The sequence below is a fragment of the Hyperoodon ampullatus genome (genome assembly GCF_949752795.1).
Source record: "Hyperoodon ampullatus genome assembly, chromosome: 16".
In the NCBI taxonomy this organism is placed as follows: domain Eukaryota; kingdom Metazoa; phylum Chordata; class Mammalia; order Artiodactyla; family Ziphiidae; genus Hyperoodon; species Hyperoodon ampullatus.
The window spans coordinates 4083581-4100028 of NC_136929.1; the positions used below are offsets into that span (position 1 = coordinate 4083581).

Genomic DNA, 16448 nt, shown 5'->3' on the forward strand with positions numbered 1-16448 from the left:
CATGGCTCACGGGCCCAGCCGCTCTGCGGCATGTGGGATCTTCCCGGACCGGGGCACGAACCTGTGTCCCCTGCATCGGCAGGCGGACTCTCAACCATTGCACCACCAGGGAAGCCCTCTTGAGTAATTTTTTAAATTTACCTTTTTTGTTGCTGTCCAGATGAGAGAACTCAATTCTATCCTCAATATTTTACCCCCTTTCTCAACTATGTGACGAGCTGGCACCCGACTCCTCCAAAATCTCAACTCCAGGGCAGGTAGACTTTTCACATGCACACGAACAAAAAGCATTTTTAGGCTTCACAGGCTATTCTGAGGCCTGCTTATCCAAATTTATAGAGTTTATCTGTGGTGTTCAAATTTGGATGGGGCTCCATCTTATATACATTGCAATTTTCAATCTTGTTTCATATTGTTTTTTTTTCAATTTCTGATGCTGTCTTGAGTCTTTATTTCACATTTTCCCATCTCATTAGGCTTATCCTTTTAGACGCTACTCTACCTTTCCCAATATGCCCCCCAAATCTTATTTCAACACAGAGATCTGCACCGTAAATCCACTACAGAAATCTACAAGTAATAATGGTAGAAATGGGACCTGGCCTACCTTCTCAGGGAGAGTATTTATGACTTGCATAGACTATAAGCCTCTTCTAGTTTGTGTCATCCACTGGGGAGAACAGAAGAACGGCTTGTTTCTTTGGAGGGCCTTTGCTTTCCATCTATGTTCACGTCTGCATCCGCCTGAAGACTCTCCTCCAGATGGTTTCTCTAATGTTTTTATTTGCCTTGTTACCATGATGCTAAAAACACACACTTGTCCTCTTCTCCCCAAAGTAATGAATTTCTGCTACATCACCATCTAAGCATTACTGTAATATGACTCATACATGACAACAGCAATTTAAAAAAAAATTCTCCTGAAGATCTACTGTTTCTAAAGCAACCAGTGAAGAGCATCTTTGAAGATTACTAGGGTCGACTCATTCCTTCAGGCCTCCGGCCCCTGGTCTGCCCACTGTCTCCTTGGTGTCAGCTGTCTCTTCACAAAGATGAGCTTATGGCTTTGCTGTGCTTTTGCATTTTTGTCTCGTTTACTTACCAAAGAAATTGTGCTCTTTTCTCTGTTCATGTAATACTTTCTAGTGAAACCCACACTGTCATCTCATTTAGAATTTCACCCTGCATCACCACCTCTTACTCTATGTCCCTCTGCAGCCAGGATCGTCTAAAATATTCCATGTAGGGCTTCCTTGGTGGCGCAATGGTTGAGAGTCCGCCTGCCGATGCAGGGGGCACGGGTTCGTGCCCCGGTCCAGGAGGATCCCACATGCTGCAGAGCGGCTGGGCCCGTCAGCCATGGCCACTGGGCCTGTGTGTCTGGAGCCTGTGCTCTGCAATGGGAGAGGCCATAACAGTGAGAGGCCCCACAAAAAACAAAAAAAAAAGTAAAATATTCCGTGTATTTATTTGTTTATTGTGTTTACCATCTGTCTTCCCCACTAGAATGCCAACCCCATGGGGGAAGATAACTTTGTTTGTTTTATTTATTGTGTACCTTCCTGGGCCTAGAATAGGGCCTCATACTCATGGGTGATAAGTAAAATCTGTGAGGTTAGTAAATGTTCTGCAAAGAAGGACTTCCTCTGCTTTTCACAATTCTAAAAATTAAAAATTAAGCAATAATATCACATGAACTAATCTATGAGAGAATTAATTGAGAATAAACTGTGGTTTTGCATAAATATGTCTAGACCACCGATGCAGAAACCTTTGTTGTCTAGTCCCCAAAGTTTCACTCACTGAATTTTGCTGAGTCATGATTGTCCTCTGCATGAATCATTTCACTTTACTGTGTGGTGATAAAGCAGGTTTAACTTTTAATTAAGTTATGATAACAGGGAAGCCAGATGAATCTTTTTAGCTTTTTAATTCACAAAAGTTTACATGGACGAGCGACCGACTTTCTGAATTGTTCTGGTTTGAGGCTCCTCATTCAATGTGGAAGTCGGGAGAGGAGTTAAGGAAATGATATATAAGTAGCTTTTCCCTAAGAGGCTTAGAGATTTGAATTAATATTATTTATGTTTAACGATTAAAGGGCCCCTGGTGGGCTTCCCTGGGGGCGCAGTGGTTAAGAATCTGCCTGCCGACGCAGGGGACACAGGTTCGAGCCCTGGTCCAGGAAGATCCCACATGCCGCGAAGCAGCTAAGCCTGTACGCCACAACTACTGCGCCTGCACTCTAGAGCCCGTGAGCCACAACTACTGAGCCCGCGCATCTAGAGCCCGTGCTCCACAACAAGAGAAGCCACCGCAATGAGAAGCCCGCGCACCGCAATGAAGAGTACCCCCCGCTCGCCGCAACTAGAGAAAGCCCGCGTGCAGCCACAAGGACCCAACACAACCAAAAATCAATAAATAAAAATTAAAAAAGAAAGGGGGGCCCCTGGCAAGCCAACAATGGATTTAATTCTACTAAAAATATATTAGGGCAAAGTACTGCCATGGCGCACTCAAAGACCGGAAGTCAAGTATCAGTAACCCAACAGGGGTCGGGGTCTCCCTTCCCCGAGGCTAACCTTCATTGGAGGCGTCCTTGGTGACAGCCCACAGGCAGGCGCTCACGGCCTCATAGGAGGCGCTCAGCCGCGTGGTGGGGTCCCTCTTTGGCTTGGGCGGAGGCTGTTTCCGTGGTGATGGGAGGCCGCTGCTGTCATCCAGGCTGAGCACCGAGTGCAGAGGAGGAGGCGGGGTGGATGGGCCAGCCTGGGACTGGATCAGGCTGTCTACCGCCATAGGGACTGGGACGGAGCTGCAGTGGAGGCGCCTGGGTCCACCCTTGTCTTCAGCTCTGGGTGTGTGTGGGGAAACAAACACAAACAGCCCCGCCAGAGAGACCCAGATGCATTATTCAGATGGGAACAATGAACCGGCTCAAGCAGACATAATCACGGCTTTTTGGTAAACAGCCTTCCCGCCGAGGCTGGAGGATACGTGCAGTGCTCTGGTAGCCAGCGCATCCAGAGGAAGCCATTTCATCCTTCCAGCCCTTGCTTCATGATAAATAAGCACATTCGAGACTCATCATTATTACTTTAGACAAAAATCTCACCGGAACCCAAGACGTCTTAATGCTATCAGGCATTCGCTGAGTGAAGTTTTCACACCCTGATTATTAAGCAAATCAAAAAACCAGAATTTCAATCTGAATGATAATTTCTGGGAAATCCATCTTAATAGAGAGTTACTGATGCATCACATGCTGGGAGTTCTCTGTTTGCCCTTGCAAAAGAGTAGATGTTTTACTTAAAACGATCAAAGATTTTCATCTTCCCTGTCTCTCTCTCTCTTTCTCTCTCTCTTTCCCTTGCCATTTAAATTCCATCAGCAATTATTTAATTATGTGCGGAATTGTTATTTTTCTTCTGTTATTCCATCTGGTTGCCCAATGCCAAGTGAACTGCTGGTATTCAATAAATAAATAGACAAATACTTCTTCACTTAATTTTATATCAGGCAAATGAATACATAATGAAATTGAGAAATTGGGGTGGCTGTTTAGCTCCAGCAGAGAAAATAATAAATATTATTCTGGAAGTCAGAAAAAATTAATAGTTATCTGGTTAAAAAAAAATTCCTTCTGGCTTCACATGTCAATGTAATCATGTGCCAGGGAGATGCCAATGCATTCATTTTACCAGGAGTCTCCGAGCATTTGTTTTTATAATTATATCTTTTTGTGGCAGGGCACCAACAGAGCTGGGATCTACTGCCAGGCAGAGCCAGACGCCCATATAGGAAATGAACTAGCTGAAGATGAAAGCATGGCACTCAGTGGATAATTTGTTTTCCCTGTAATGTTTAATTACAGTTTTTCGTACAAAGGGAATTTTTTCAGTATTTAATCACTGAGATATTTGAGGCTAATTAGTGAGAGACACACCACCACTTCCACTTTAATAAAAAATCATTCGACATCCCAGTCAAGGCAAAGGGGGGTCATTTTCGGTGAGAAACAACTAGGTATTACTAAGTTCCTATGGAAAAACAAATATCTCCCTGACAGCAAATTAGGATGGAAAGACCCAGGGAGGATTGTAAATCACAGGTGTCCTCATCTGTCACAGAGAAACAAGGGTAGTAAAGTGGAGACGGACTTAGTTTTCTTCACATGTCTATTTCAAGCTCAGCATCCAACGTGAACTTTAAAATAAAAATCTTTCCCCAAAGCTTTCCTTTTTGGCAAAGAAGATGTGACAGTTTCCTGAGGGAAATATAATACAGGCAACCATTCATTGATTTCACTGCTCTTGTGTTTTTAGAGTGTCTTCTCCATTTTGGGGGTCAGGTTTTCAGAAGTTTCTAGGAGTCAGCCTTATTTATATACGTGACACTTGCATAAAGATGTCAAGAACCAAGCTATATATCTTTGCTAAGACGTAAAGATTAGATGCCTTAAAACTTTGTGCTTGAGATGGTCAGTGATGCAAGCACGGTAGGTGAAGCAATTATTTCATGGGACCTAAAGTAACATGTAGAGCATCTATTTTGTGAAAGGAAAGCCCAGGAAAAGCATCCTTTCAGATGTCAGGAGGTTTCACATAACGCACTGCGCATGCATATGTGCTTGTTCCTCTCCCTACGGTCATAAGTGATTAAACTTTGCGTTAAGGGCTATCGGCATTTTCTTGACGCCCCAGGATCGATCGCGTAGGTCACTGAAGTTGCACACTACCTGCCTTTACCTTTTGGTTCCTTCCTCTTGCTTGTTCCTGGCCTCCAACTTCTCTTTGTGGAAAGCAGCATTCATTACATTCCGGAGCCGGTCATTCTCACGGGCGATGTCCGAGGCGTTCTGAATGACCAGTGCGTCATAGGTCCTAAGCCCCAGGTCCTCTGTAATCCGCAGGAAGCTGTTGATGGATGTGACCTCTTGAAGCCTAATGCTCCTTTTCTGATGCAAGTGCTGGCGTGCTAAAAATCCTCTGATAGCTTCAGGAAAAGAGCACAATGATGGGTCAACGGGAGGAGCGAAAGCAAAAAACCCAGATGTCCGTCAACAAGTCCAAATAAATTATGTTGGAGCAGCTCTAAAATAAAATGTATTTAACCCAGTCTAGGACTTTACTAAAACATTCTCATCTTATATTAAAAAAGACATCTACATTCAGTAATGTTAACAGCGGAGGCAAAAATCCTCGCCCTGAGTGAGATCGTGCAGGTAGTATTCTAATAAAGCTTCCCTCCTTCTTGGGGGAACACAGGCTGAACACTGATGGAAGGAACTAAGTCCAAACCCCAGAGAATTCTGGGTGTGGCTCTCATCAGACCGTGTTGGGGATGCACCAATCACATTCTTTTATATCAGATTATAACAGAAACGTCTGAGGCTTACGGATGTAATCTTTGAAAACCATGCACGTATTGTTAACAGGATTGTGACTTAACTCCTAGAAAAGCTAACACTGCATTTAAGGCTCTGGGAAGAGACTGTGTAGAAATATGGGTCATCCTTCTGCTTTCAGGGGAAGCAGGGCTAGAAAAACGTGTAAGAATTGGGGGAACAGGTGGATGAACACACTTTGAAATCACTTATGTGTCAGTAACAAATGTAAGGCTTGAAAATAAAGGTCACGCCCACCGTGTAAAGGCACTGACACGTGCTAGGCGCTCCAACCCATCTTTCAGTGCCCAAACTCGATGGTCATTAATGTACCAGGATCTCCATTTTGTGCCCAAAGAAAGAGAAGCTCAGTGAGGCTGAGAAAATTCCTCCAGGTAAACACAACCAATGAACGGTAGAGCGGGGATTCAAATCTCTGCCCTTATGAGGCCAGACTCTACCTTGCAGCCACGTAGATGCAATCTGTAGCTCTCCAGAGAGGGGGTCACAACAGGGGAGGTGTAGGGAAGCACATCTGGGATCAATATGAGGATATGACCTTGTAACAATGAGCACAGGTTGTAAACAGATCAGGCGTCTCATGGGAGAGAGTCAGCTCCCAGTACCCAGGCAAGTTCAAGAAACAGGATGGCCCCCGCTCAGGGATGCTCTGACAGATGAGGGGAGCAATTCTGATCTGATGCTGGGATGCGTCCCTTCTCATTCTAAGTTCCTGTGATTAGAAGGAGTTGTTTGGATTATAGGAAGCGCTATAATTGTAGGGAAAACCAATGTGGGTAACAAAGACACTTTATTCTCCTCTGTAAGGGGGATCATCCTATCAAATATTAACTGCTTTAAAATATTTCCTGGCTATAGGAGAATAAATGTGTGGTTATCTATATATGTTTAGGATATTCACTTAGATGCCTTTACTCGATTAGAAGATGGAAAGGCGAACACAACTTTCCACAATTAGGGCTTCAGAGGCAAATAATATGCAGACGTCTAAAATGCTCAAGGGTTTTTCTCAGATGGCAGTACTAAGTGTTTAGTTACTTTGGAATGCAGTGTATTAAGATAACTGTAAAAACAGTCATGCTGAACTAATCTAAAAGAGAAAAAAAATTAAACAGCTAAAGGTACAATCAGACTCCCAGGAATCAAAAATGCGGAATAAAATGTAGAAATTTTAGCCATGTGACAGGCACAGTGAGAGAGAGAAGCAGAAGGTCTGCTCTCTGTTCATTCGCTCATTCCTGTTACATTAAAAAAAATCTAGACATTGACAATGGGAGGGTATATTTAAGATGTTTAATCTATTGGAATAAAGGGAAGATTAATGTGGACAAGCCAGACTTCTGACCTCCAACTACAGCAGGACTATTCATTGGATCCACATAGACCTGGGAATCCACTGTCCTGTGTCCAGACCCTGTTTTCTCACATTTTGCACTAGCAATCTTTGAAAATTAAAAAAAAAAAATTATACTATTTGCTAAAACATGGTACCTTTACTAAGAGACAATTAATACAAATAAATTTGGCACAAATAGATAATTAATACTTGTCTCTTTCTGACAATTTCATGCAGGATAAAATGAAGGTATACAGTCAGAGGGAAACTTCTGCTGGGAATAATTTGAAATTGAAATGATTAAATTTAAGACTGAGGTGTAACTACAGCTTTCTGCCACCCAATATTTACAAAGAAAAAATGAGAACTCTTAAAAAACTGGAAATGACTCCAGATGATATAAATTCTGAGTGAATTTCATACTAGCAAAAAGGACTGAAGCAATGGTTCTAAGAGATGTAAAAATAAAAATCAATAATTAATGCTTTGCATTTAAGAGCCTGTAATTTTAAAAACATGCTTTTACAGCCATTATTTCATTTATGCAATAGGAAATTGTGGTTTGTATCCATTTTTTAAAAACCATTCTCAATTTTTATCATTAGAGGTAAAGAAAGAACTACAGTTCTGCTAATTTCTTCTGTTTCAGGTCCATAGGGCACAGCGACTTAACATTTGTAACCAACCAGAGGAGACATTACTAGCGGGCACCCCTGATGGAAGACAGAGTACGCAGCCTTCTAATTACATGTAGGAAAATTCCCAGGAGAAAGCGACACCCCGCTCCATGTATGTATAAACGTGGTATTAAATGGAATTCTCGGTTGGTTCCACAGCCCAGGGGGTAGAGCGCTGGTCTTGTGAAAGGGGCTCTCCCCATCCCACTTTCAGCCTGAGGCTGCAAATGCAGATTCTGATTCAGGAGTTCTGGGGCAGGGCCTGAGACTCTGCATTTCTAACCAGCTCCCAGGGCATGCCTGGACTGACCACACAGAAGGGAATTGCAAAGGCAATGGTCAAATGGAGACTTGTGAGCCCAGCCCTTCCCTACACTGATGAGGGACAGAGAAGGCCAGATTACCCTAACCCAGAGAGAAGCGAGGATTGCATAGAGCCTCCCTCACCCGGGGCTCCCCCCACCGTCCCTGAGCACCAGGCTGGTGAAAGTGGCCTCAGGGGACCAGCCAGAGAACCTGCCACATGGTCTGGAGTTTGGAGCACACAGTGGCCTGGGAGGCCGACGCTGCCAGGAGCTGAATGCAGGGAGGCTCTACGGGGAGAGGCTCACTTGTCAGGGTCCCCAACTGTGCTTCTTGGCCACCAGACCTCGTTTATCAAGACAGAGATGCCTGCCAGGAGTCATTTAAAGAGACTTCCTCTTGGAGAGGACCCAGGCCCACAGCCAGTGTCAACGGGGAGTTCCAAGTGATGCCCAACGGAGAGATTTTGCAGTTCCCAGGTGGGTAGCACAGGTGAGGGCTGAAAGGCACCCACATATGCAGAGAGCCTGTTAACCCCTGCCTGCCTGCTGGCCAGAGAAACCCCAGGTCAGGTCACATGGGTGTGGGTCGGACTGAGGGGTGGCCCTGTCCCCTTACATATTCCCTCGTCCCCGGGAGGGCACCTAAGTAAGGGTGGGAGCCGAGAGGGACGATTTAACTTGGAATGAGATTCTGACTTTTGACCTTCCCGTGGACGGGACTTGCTAAATTCTGAACCGAGTCTGTTTGAGGGACCAGCATATAGCAGGACTTTTTATCATCTGAAAATGATGGGACCCATCAGAGATTTCAGCCAGGGGTGTGCCTGAAGGAATCCCCCAGGGGTTCGCATAGACAGAGGCTTGAACAGGATGAGGCAGTTTTCCGCGTTCTCTGAGATGCACTTGTTTTTAATAGTTTCAGATACATTAGAGAATTAAGCTCATCACGGCTGCTTCCACCAAAAGTTAGCCTGTAGGTTAATTTCTCCCCTTTTTACCTTTCTTTGGAGATATATAATACAATTAAACTATTAAGCAAATTAAAATTAAAAATCTATTAAGTATGTATGTTTTATGTGAGGCATAGTTATGATTTTTAAAATGTACCTATTTTTGACGGTCACTTGGGTTTTGATGGAAAAAAAATTCTAAATGGACTCTCAAAGTTAACATGAAATAGATGTTATCTGCTATCAAAGATAACAGTCCAAATATTATTATCCCTTCACAAAGGAAAAATAGTCAAGCATTTATCCAAGGCATACATGGAATTACTTAAAAGGTGGTTTGGCTAATTGGCTGTGGCAGTCCTCCAGACTCTAGCATACCAAGGGCGCTGACTGGCGTGGCCTAGGAATCTGGCTCCAGAGCTGCACCCGAGTGTCACATGGGTTGTTTTTTCTTCCCCACTGTGGGTTCAAAGGCACACTCTTCTTGTCCTGTGCTTCTTGGAGGATCAGCAAGCATGAATATTTTCAAGGGGAGGGATGCATAAATTACAAGGTATGTATATCCCCTCTTCCAAACTATGACTTAGGTGAAAATTTGATGCAGAATTACAGATAGAATGATCATGAAATAAAGCATGAGCTGTGGCTGCATACTCTGATCTAGAGACAAGTAAATAGCCAACTTAGCTACAGTGCTTCTGAAACTCCTGAAACCTATTTATTTGCCTGAAGGTAGCACCATGGGATGGATGGACATAGGGCCATGGCAGGGTCCACTCTAATATTTAGGTTAACCTAAATGTTAGGTTTCCCTAAAATTTAAACTTGGGGGTTCACTAAATGATTTTGTATTTTCCGAGTCATCAAAGTTCAGAAATGTCACTGAACTGTTACTGTGAAGTGTGTAACTCTTACCTTTTTGGCAGGTGATAATTTTTCTCTGCAGCTGTAGGCACAAATCATTTAGCTGGTTGGCATGCCAGTATTTCAGAAATACTTTTCGAACACCAATCTAAAATGCAAACAGCAGGGAAACATTTAACAGCATGAAGATGCCAAAATAACAATGGGAAAATAATCAGGCAAGAGGTTTTTCCAGAAAAGGATTTGAAGGAGCAAAGCTAACAAAAGTTATTCCAGTGCATCTGCCATATTCTTGTCACACTTCTACATTTCGTCAGAATCCCCAAGCTTTTGTTCTAATAAGTATGTTTGCTGTGTGTATACATTGTCACTAATGTTTGCAAATACCCATACACCACAGCTGTCCTGGTTGCCCCCTGAAGCACAAAGGGAAAACACGGGCCTTGACTCTTTATTGGAAGATACAACCGTTCCCATGAATGAATTCCCAAATCCCAGAGCTAGCTAAACCCTTATCTTTATTTTATGATCCTTTTCTTTCCGCAACTCAAAGCAGGGAGGCTGCGTCTGTGAAAAGGAAAAGTGAACAAACAAAAAGACCAAAACCAAAAACAACTTAAACGTGAGGCACAAAACTGTTTCATTTCAATGATTTTTTTCTACGACACCATATGTTATTATAAATCAAATGTTTATACAACTGCAATGATAGAACCGCGGCACAAAAGTAAAAAGTCTCCATGTCGTCATCTCTGAGCAATAATCTTCTAGATGCCTGCCTAAACAGTAGCTATACAATGAACATCCTTGTCTAGAATTTTAAAAAAGGAATTTCAGCATGTTACCGAATCAGTTTCTAGTAAAAGCTCTGGTGGTATGCAAGCCAGTCCAAATGTTCCACTATTGATGAGAAGAGCTGCCAAGGAAAGTTCTGGAAAACACATAACAATAAGCCACATCCATGCGTTTTCAAAATAATTTTCTGGTGTGTTGTGCTTATTTTCTAAGAATTCACAGGACTGTGGTAGGTGTGAGGAATGCCCTTCACAATGGAAATGCTCAGACGTAAATAATTGCAGAAGAGCCTGGGAAATACTAACATGAAGAGCTGTGGACACACAGAGGCGATGTCCTGTTAGATACAGAAAAAATACAGCTCAGGCAAACCTTGTGATATGTTCACAGTCATCTTCTTAGCACTTGAGACAAACACTGTGAAGATGAGAGACCAACACGTGTGCTCCCAAGCATGGGCTACGGACACTAAAATGCTGACACCACCACCTACCCCCGCAGCCTGTGTCAGACGTCAAAGGGACACCCGAAGCTGGCACATTTATACACACCATTAGGTACCAAAAAGGCTGACAGGTCAGACTTGCCATTAGAGTGCTTGGCCAGAGGTAGCTTATGAAGCTTTTCACATGGAAATGGAGTTTACTCCGAACATATTTTGTCACTTCCCATCTTATGTAGCTCTCCCCTTAGCCAAGATTTGTTGTCTTAATGAAGCACGCAGTTTTGCAAGAGATTGAGACTCAAATCTTGCATTATGGCAGTCGGGCTAGCCACTTGGATGGACAGGACAAGCCCTCAACTGCTCTCCTGTTTCAGAGGCCCCTGGTTGACTAGATGTCCTTCTTCATTTAGTTTTCTTTAAATTGGTTGAGATTTGAGGCAGGCACTTGAATGGGTGGCCACAGAGAATTGTCACTTTTTCCCCCCATTGTAGTGTCATTCTCTCTCCCTAGTTATTTTCCATAATTCATAGAGTTTTTTTTTCCTTCCCAACTGCTGACTGATTTTGGCAGTCAACAGGAAGAACAGTTGGTACTGTCTGTGAGCACCACAGAGCAAATCTGTGAGGCTGGCTTTGGGAAGGAGGGAGCATGTCATCTTTCTGTTCATTGTCGACTGTGGTATGTAACTCACTGCAGGAAACTCAATCCCCAGAGCAAAATTCATGCAAACTTGGGTTCCAAAATGAAACTCCCAGAGAGTTAGAGGCAGCAATATTACAGAATGGGTAGAATCAGTAATGACCACTCTGGGAAAACTAATGGAGGGAGGAAGCGCACCATGGGGGCAAGACCTCTGGATGGTGGTGGAAGAGCTGGATTCTAGTTCTACTCCCTTAATTCAGTGGAGACCCTGGGCAGGAAGACAGCTGCATGGGATGACTAAGATCTCTTCTAGAGACATTTCTTTTTCTTTTTTTTTTTTTTTTTTTTTTTTTTGGTTTTGGATTGGATTATGGTTTATTTTTACTCCTTACCCTGTTCTATTTTTTTAATCAACTTTTATTTTATTTTTAAAATTTTTATTGGAGTACAGTTGCTTTACAATGTTGTGTTAGTTTCTACTGTACAGCAAAGTGAATCAGCTATACGTATACATATATCCCCTCTTTTTTGGTTTTCCTTCCCATTTAGGTCACCAAAGAGCATTGAGCAGAGTTCCCTGTGCTATACAGTAGGTTCTCATTAGTTATCTATTTTCTACAGAGGATCAATAGTGTATATGTATCAATCCCAATCTCCCAATTCATCCCACCAACAACCCTTTTCCCCTTGGTATGCATACATTTGTTCTCTACGTCTGTGTCTCTATTTCTGCTTTGCAAATAAGATCATCTAGTGACATTTCTAACAGCCGTTCCAAAAATCAAAGTAGGTTTATCTTGAGAGTTGTGCTAGATTTGGGGATATAAAAATTTTCCAGGGATGATGGGAAAAGATGAATATGGGACAGAAAAACTAGGCAAGGAACAGAAGACGACAAACCATCTTGAGGTGCAGCCCTGTGGAGTGTGATGAGGGAAGAGGCCACACATATAACCAGTGGCCACATTGTGAAGCATAGACATTTTCCTGTGAACATTGGGTATACACTAGAAGATTTAAAGAGGATCCCGTCTAACTTTTATAAAAATAATTTTGGAAACTGTATTCAAAATTTATAAAGTTCCTGCTTAAAACTGGCCGGAGAAATGGATTGTTGGGCTTGGCTGTGAGCAGGACAGTATAATGAAATCAATTATTTGGGTTTGGAAGATTCTACAACTGTTGCTTGTCTGTTGGCCAACTTCTATTTACCTTTTACCCCACCTCCAGGAGTGGATTTTTGATATCCTTTTCTCCACGTCCAGTAGGGCTTGGGTGACCTTCATTTGTGTTCCCACAGCACCCTATGAATGATTCTTTGTTTCACTTATTGTACTGCATTAGGTATTTGCCATTGCACATGTATATTTACATCTCCTGAAGAATATGAATTCTTGCACTTCACAAGTGGTGGGGTTGTGGGGAAGGTGGATTCAGATTCGAAACAGAAGACAAGGAATTCTGAGGTCTTAGGATAAGATGAGTCACAGAGACAGATGATAATGTCCTCAGGGATGAAAAGAAGGCATGATGGACAATGAACACATAAGCCCGGCCCAGAAGTCATTCATCAAGCTGGAAATAAGTCCTGGAACTCAGTAGGTGATAGGATAAACCATGGAGGGAATAAAAGAAAAAAGCACAAGACAGAACGTTGGGGGCAATGATTCAGCTGCACCCCTCTCCTCCACCAAGACAAGGAAGATGAGAAAAAGTGAAACCTCGTAGTAGAGTATTTTCAGGAAATAGGCAGTTTTCAGGTCACATAGGAAAGCTAAATTTGAAGGGGAGTACACATGGATGAAATGGATTTTCTCACAATGATTAGAAATTTCACAGGACTCAATAGTGGGTAGTTAAGAGGTGGTCTGACTGTTTCACATGGCAGATCTGCCTGTCAGGCCAGACTCGGAGGCAGCAAAAAAGGAGGTGTTGCTGGGTTCCACGGTTTGGGGTAATGAGGAGAGGAGGGGAATGTGAGTCACAGGACACATACGAGGGAAGGTGGGATGCTAGACAGGCAGACACAGGGAAGGTGGGAGCCAGAGGACGGGGCCGCTCCCAAGCTCCTTGTGAGATTCTGGTATGGGTACACTCGTGGAAATTCTCCCTGCACAGGTAAAACCAAGGGCTTTGTGAGTGAGGAGGGCTTCTGGGTTTCTGATTCAGTGGGAGGGGGGAGGAAGGGAGTCTGAATCCACACTGCAAGTGTCCTGCTAAGACACAGCTGAAGACTTTGTGGAAATGGCTAGGTATTGTACTGCCATCACATTCAGATGATTTAAAAAATTTTTTATTTAGCTATTTGGGTTTACTTTACAGTTATCCAATAGGTAGATTCATTCATTCATTCTTTATTTTTATTGCTTACCACATGACCTATCTTGCCTATATCTGGAGATGCTCGCTAGAAATTTTAGCATTTGTTTGGCTGTGCTGGTTTTTTAGTTAATGTTTCTTTCTCCTTAAAGAGTGAAATTAGCTATTTAGTAGTCTTTCAGATTCCTTCCTCAGAAACCATTCTGAATAATACATTTTAGTCCCTACAGCCTCTGCTCTCACTGATACTATGGATTAGTGGGACGTAAATCTAGGAATCTATCTTCATCAGGAAAACCCAGACAAGATCTCAAAATTTTCAAGGATTTACATTGTCTATTAATGACACTGACTAGGAGAAAAGTGTTGGCCATTTTAATTTTGTCTCTGTGATGAATTCATGTACAGTTTCTCTGTAATCAGTGCCTTAGTATGCTATATCAAATCCAACAAATTAAGATTCATCTGAATGAGACCAAATGTTCAGATCACCTACATTCTTGATTTTGGCTGCATTCTCTTATAAAAAGATGCTCTCACAACCAGAGAAAAGGAGAGGTTGACACGTCCTCCTACTGAGTTCTCTGCTTCTGTGTTCCCTAGATGGAGAGTGCAACTCCTAGATGCATCATCTCCTATGTGAGATGAAAATGTTAATGTCATTCTGACTCCTGTAAAAGTAAACCACCTGTGAATTAGAGTCATCGCTATTTTTATTAGAAAACCATTAGGTTTTTTGTTTTTTTCTTCTTTGAAGTGACAGATTTTAAAAGATTAAACACAATTGTCATCGACGACTTCGAAAGTTTCGATCACCGCTACAGTTTCCAGGGATTGTTTTAGAGGTGTAGGCTGTAGGAGCACAGACAAGAGCTGGATGGACAGTTGCCATGGAGTGTAGGTGGCCTGGACGCTGCAGTAGAGAGATGTGGAGGGCACCTGTGAGGTTCCTCCCCTGGCGCTCCCTCCCTTCATCATCATCACTGATTACTGATTTCAATCACAGAGAGGCAGATGCAGAGGAGGGCTGCCCTTCTGGGAAGCGTAAAGGGACCCACACTTCCCGTTTCCATAGCAGGAAGCACATACCACTGGCCTCACCTTTTTAGGGACGTCCCCCATCTGACCACTCCTCGCTGATTGGCAGACCACGGGCAGAACTATCTTCAGAGCGATCTTTCTAAACATCAATCTCACTATGTTACTTTCATGCTTAAAATTATCTAATAGGGGCTTCCCTGGTGGTGCAGTAGTTGAGAGTCCACCTGCCGATGCAGGGGACACGGGTTCATGCCCCGGTCTGGCAAGATCCCACATACCGTGGAGCGGCTGGGCCCGTGAGCCATGGCTGCTGAGCCTGCGTGTCCGGAGCCTGTGCTCCGCAACGGGAGAGGCCGCAGCAGTGAGAGGCCCGTGTACCGCAAAAAAAAAAAAAAAAAAAAAAAATGTAATACCAGGTCATGATTTTCAGGATATTGCTCAAACTCTTTTGAAATGTTTGTTAGACTTTCTGTAGTAAGATCCTTTTTCAATGCATTCAAGTTTATCTATTCTCAAACTATACCATAGTTCTTACAGTTCCAAAATGGGAACTTGTTTTTTTCTTCTGGCTTAACGTATACTGTTTATTTGTCTTCATCTCTCTCTAAATCATCTGCTTGATAAGCCCCTGTTCATCCTTCAAAACCCAGATGGCTTCATCAGCTCTCAGTCTAGTGTATACTTTATAACAATGAATTCATTACAGTAGTGTGTCTATGTCACTAATGTACCTTGAAGATATCTCTAGAATACCACTGAATTCCCGGTTTTGTCATTATTGGTAGACCTGTCTGAATGTTCAACTTGACTGTGAAGTATTTGTGGACTAGAATAATGTTGGAAAAATATAAAGGTCATAATTTAGACATATTGGGTGAAGGAAAGTAGATGGAATGACAAAATAGAAAGAGCAGAATTTCAAAGAAAGTGATTTTAAGGGACATGAGCTACAACATGAACTCAGATATTTAAAATTTAATTTACTTCAAATAAATGAATCTTTAAAAAATTATATCTGTTTAAACTATATGAATTCATTCATTTTATAAAAATGCATCTTGAGCCATGGCCGCTGAGCCTGAGCGTCCGGAGCTGCGCTCCACAACGGGAGAGGCCACAGCAGTGAGAGGCCCGCGTACCGCGAAAAAAAACAAATGCATCTCATGCAGTTCAAGAAACAAAGATGTTAAATTTCATATTTCTGGTGCCATCACATTCTGGTATAGTTGTAAACCAAAACCTAGGACCTATTTCATCCTCTAATTCTTTACCTACTCTTGGACTCACCTTGCTCACTGCCTCCAAGTTTTTAATATTTCAGAAACCTTCCATGTTTTTATACTGCCTCTAAGCTAAAATGCATACTTCAGGGTTTAGTATTCAAAGCCCTCCATAATATGATCTTTATTAATCTCTGAAGATCTAACACATTTCCCTCCTCTAAAAGAGATGCTATTGACTGTTATTCTAACTTCCCACATACTCCCTGAGAGTAGAAACCAATTCAAGGCTTGTGCAGACAGTATCAAGGGCCTACAGCATCTGAGCACAGAGTTCTTACTGAATGGTGTCACCACTGCTGCCATTGTTATGTTAGATGCTATCTCGTATGTCTCCTATGTATTGTATGTCATATTATTGGAAGGTTTTTATTAATAGTTACCAC

The 16448-nt window shown here is 42.6% G+C and overlaps 1 protein-coding gene across 1 annotated transcript in view; it reads right to left on the reverse strand.

Annotated features, from left to right (window-relative positions):
• The window catches only part of MYO16 (myosin XVI), a gene marked incomplete at both ends in the record, with an annotated part of 485888 nt that overhangs the window by 71733 nt on the left and 397707 nt on the right, over positions 1 to 16448 (reverse strand). The window contains 3 exons of the mRNA XM_079722050.1: positions 2583 to 2854; positions 4749 to 4995; positions 9591 to 9687. Coding sequence (XP_079578176.1) covers positions 2583 to 2854; positions 4749 to 4995; positions 9591 to 9687 — 616 coding nt within the window. The remainder of the gene's footprint in view (positions 1 to 2582; positions 2855 to 4748; positions 4996 to 9590; positions 9688 to 16448) is intronic.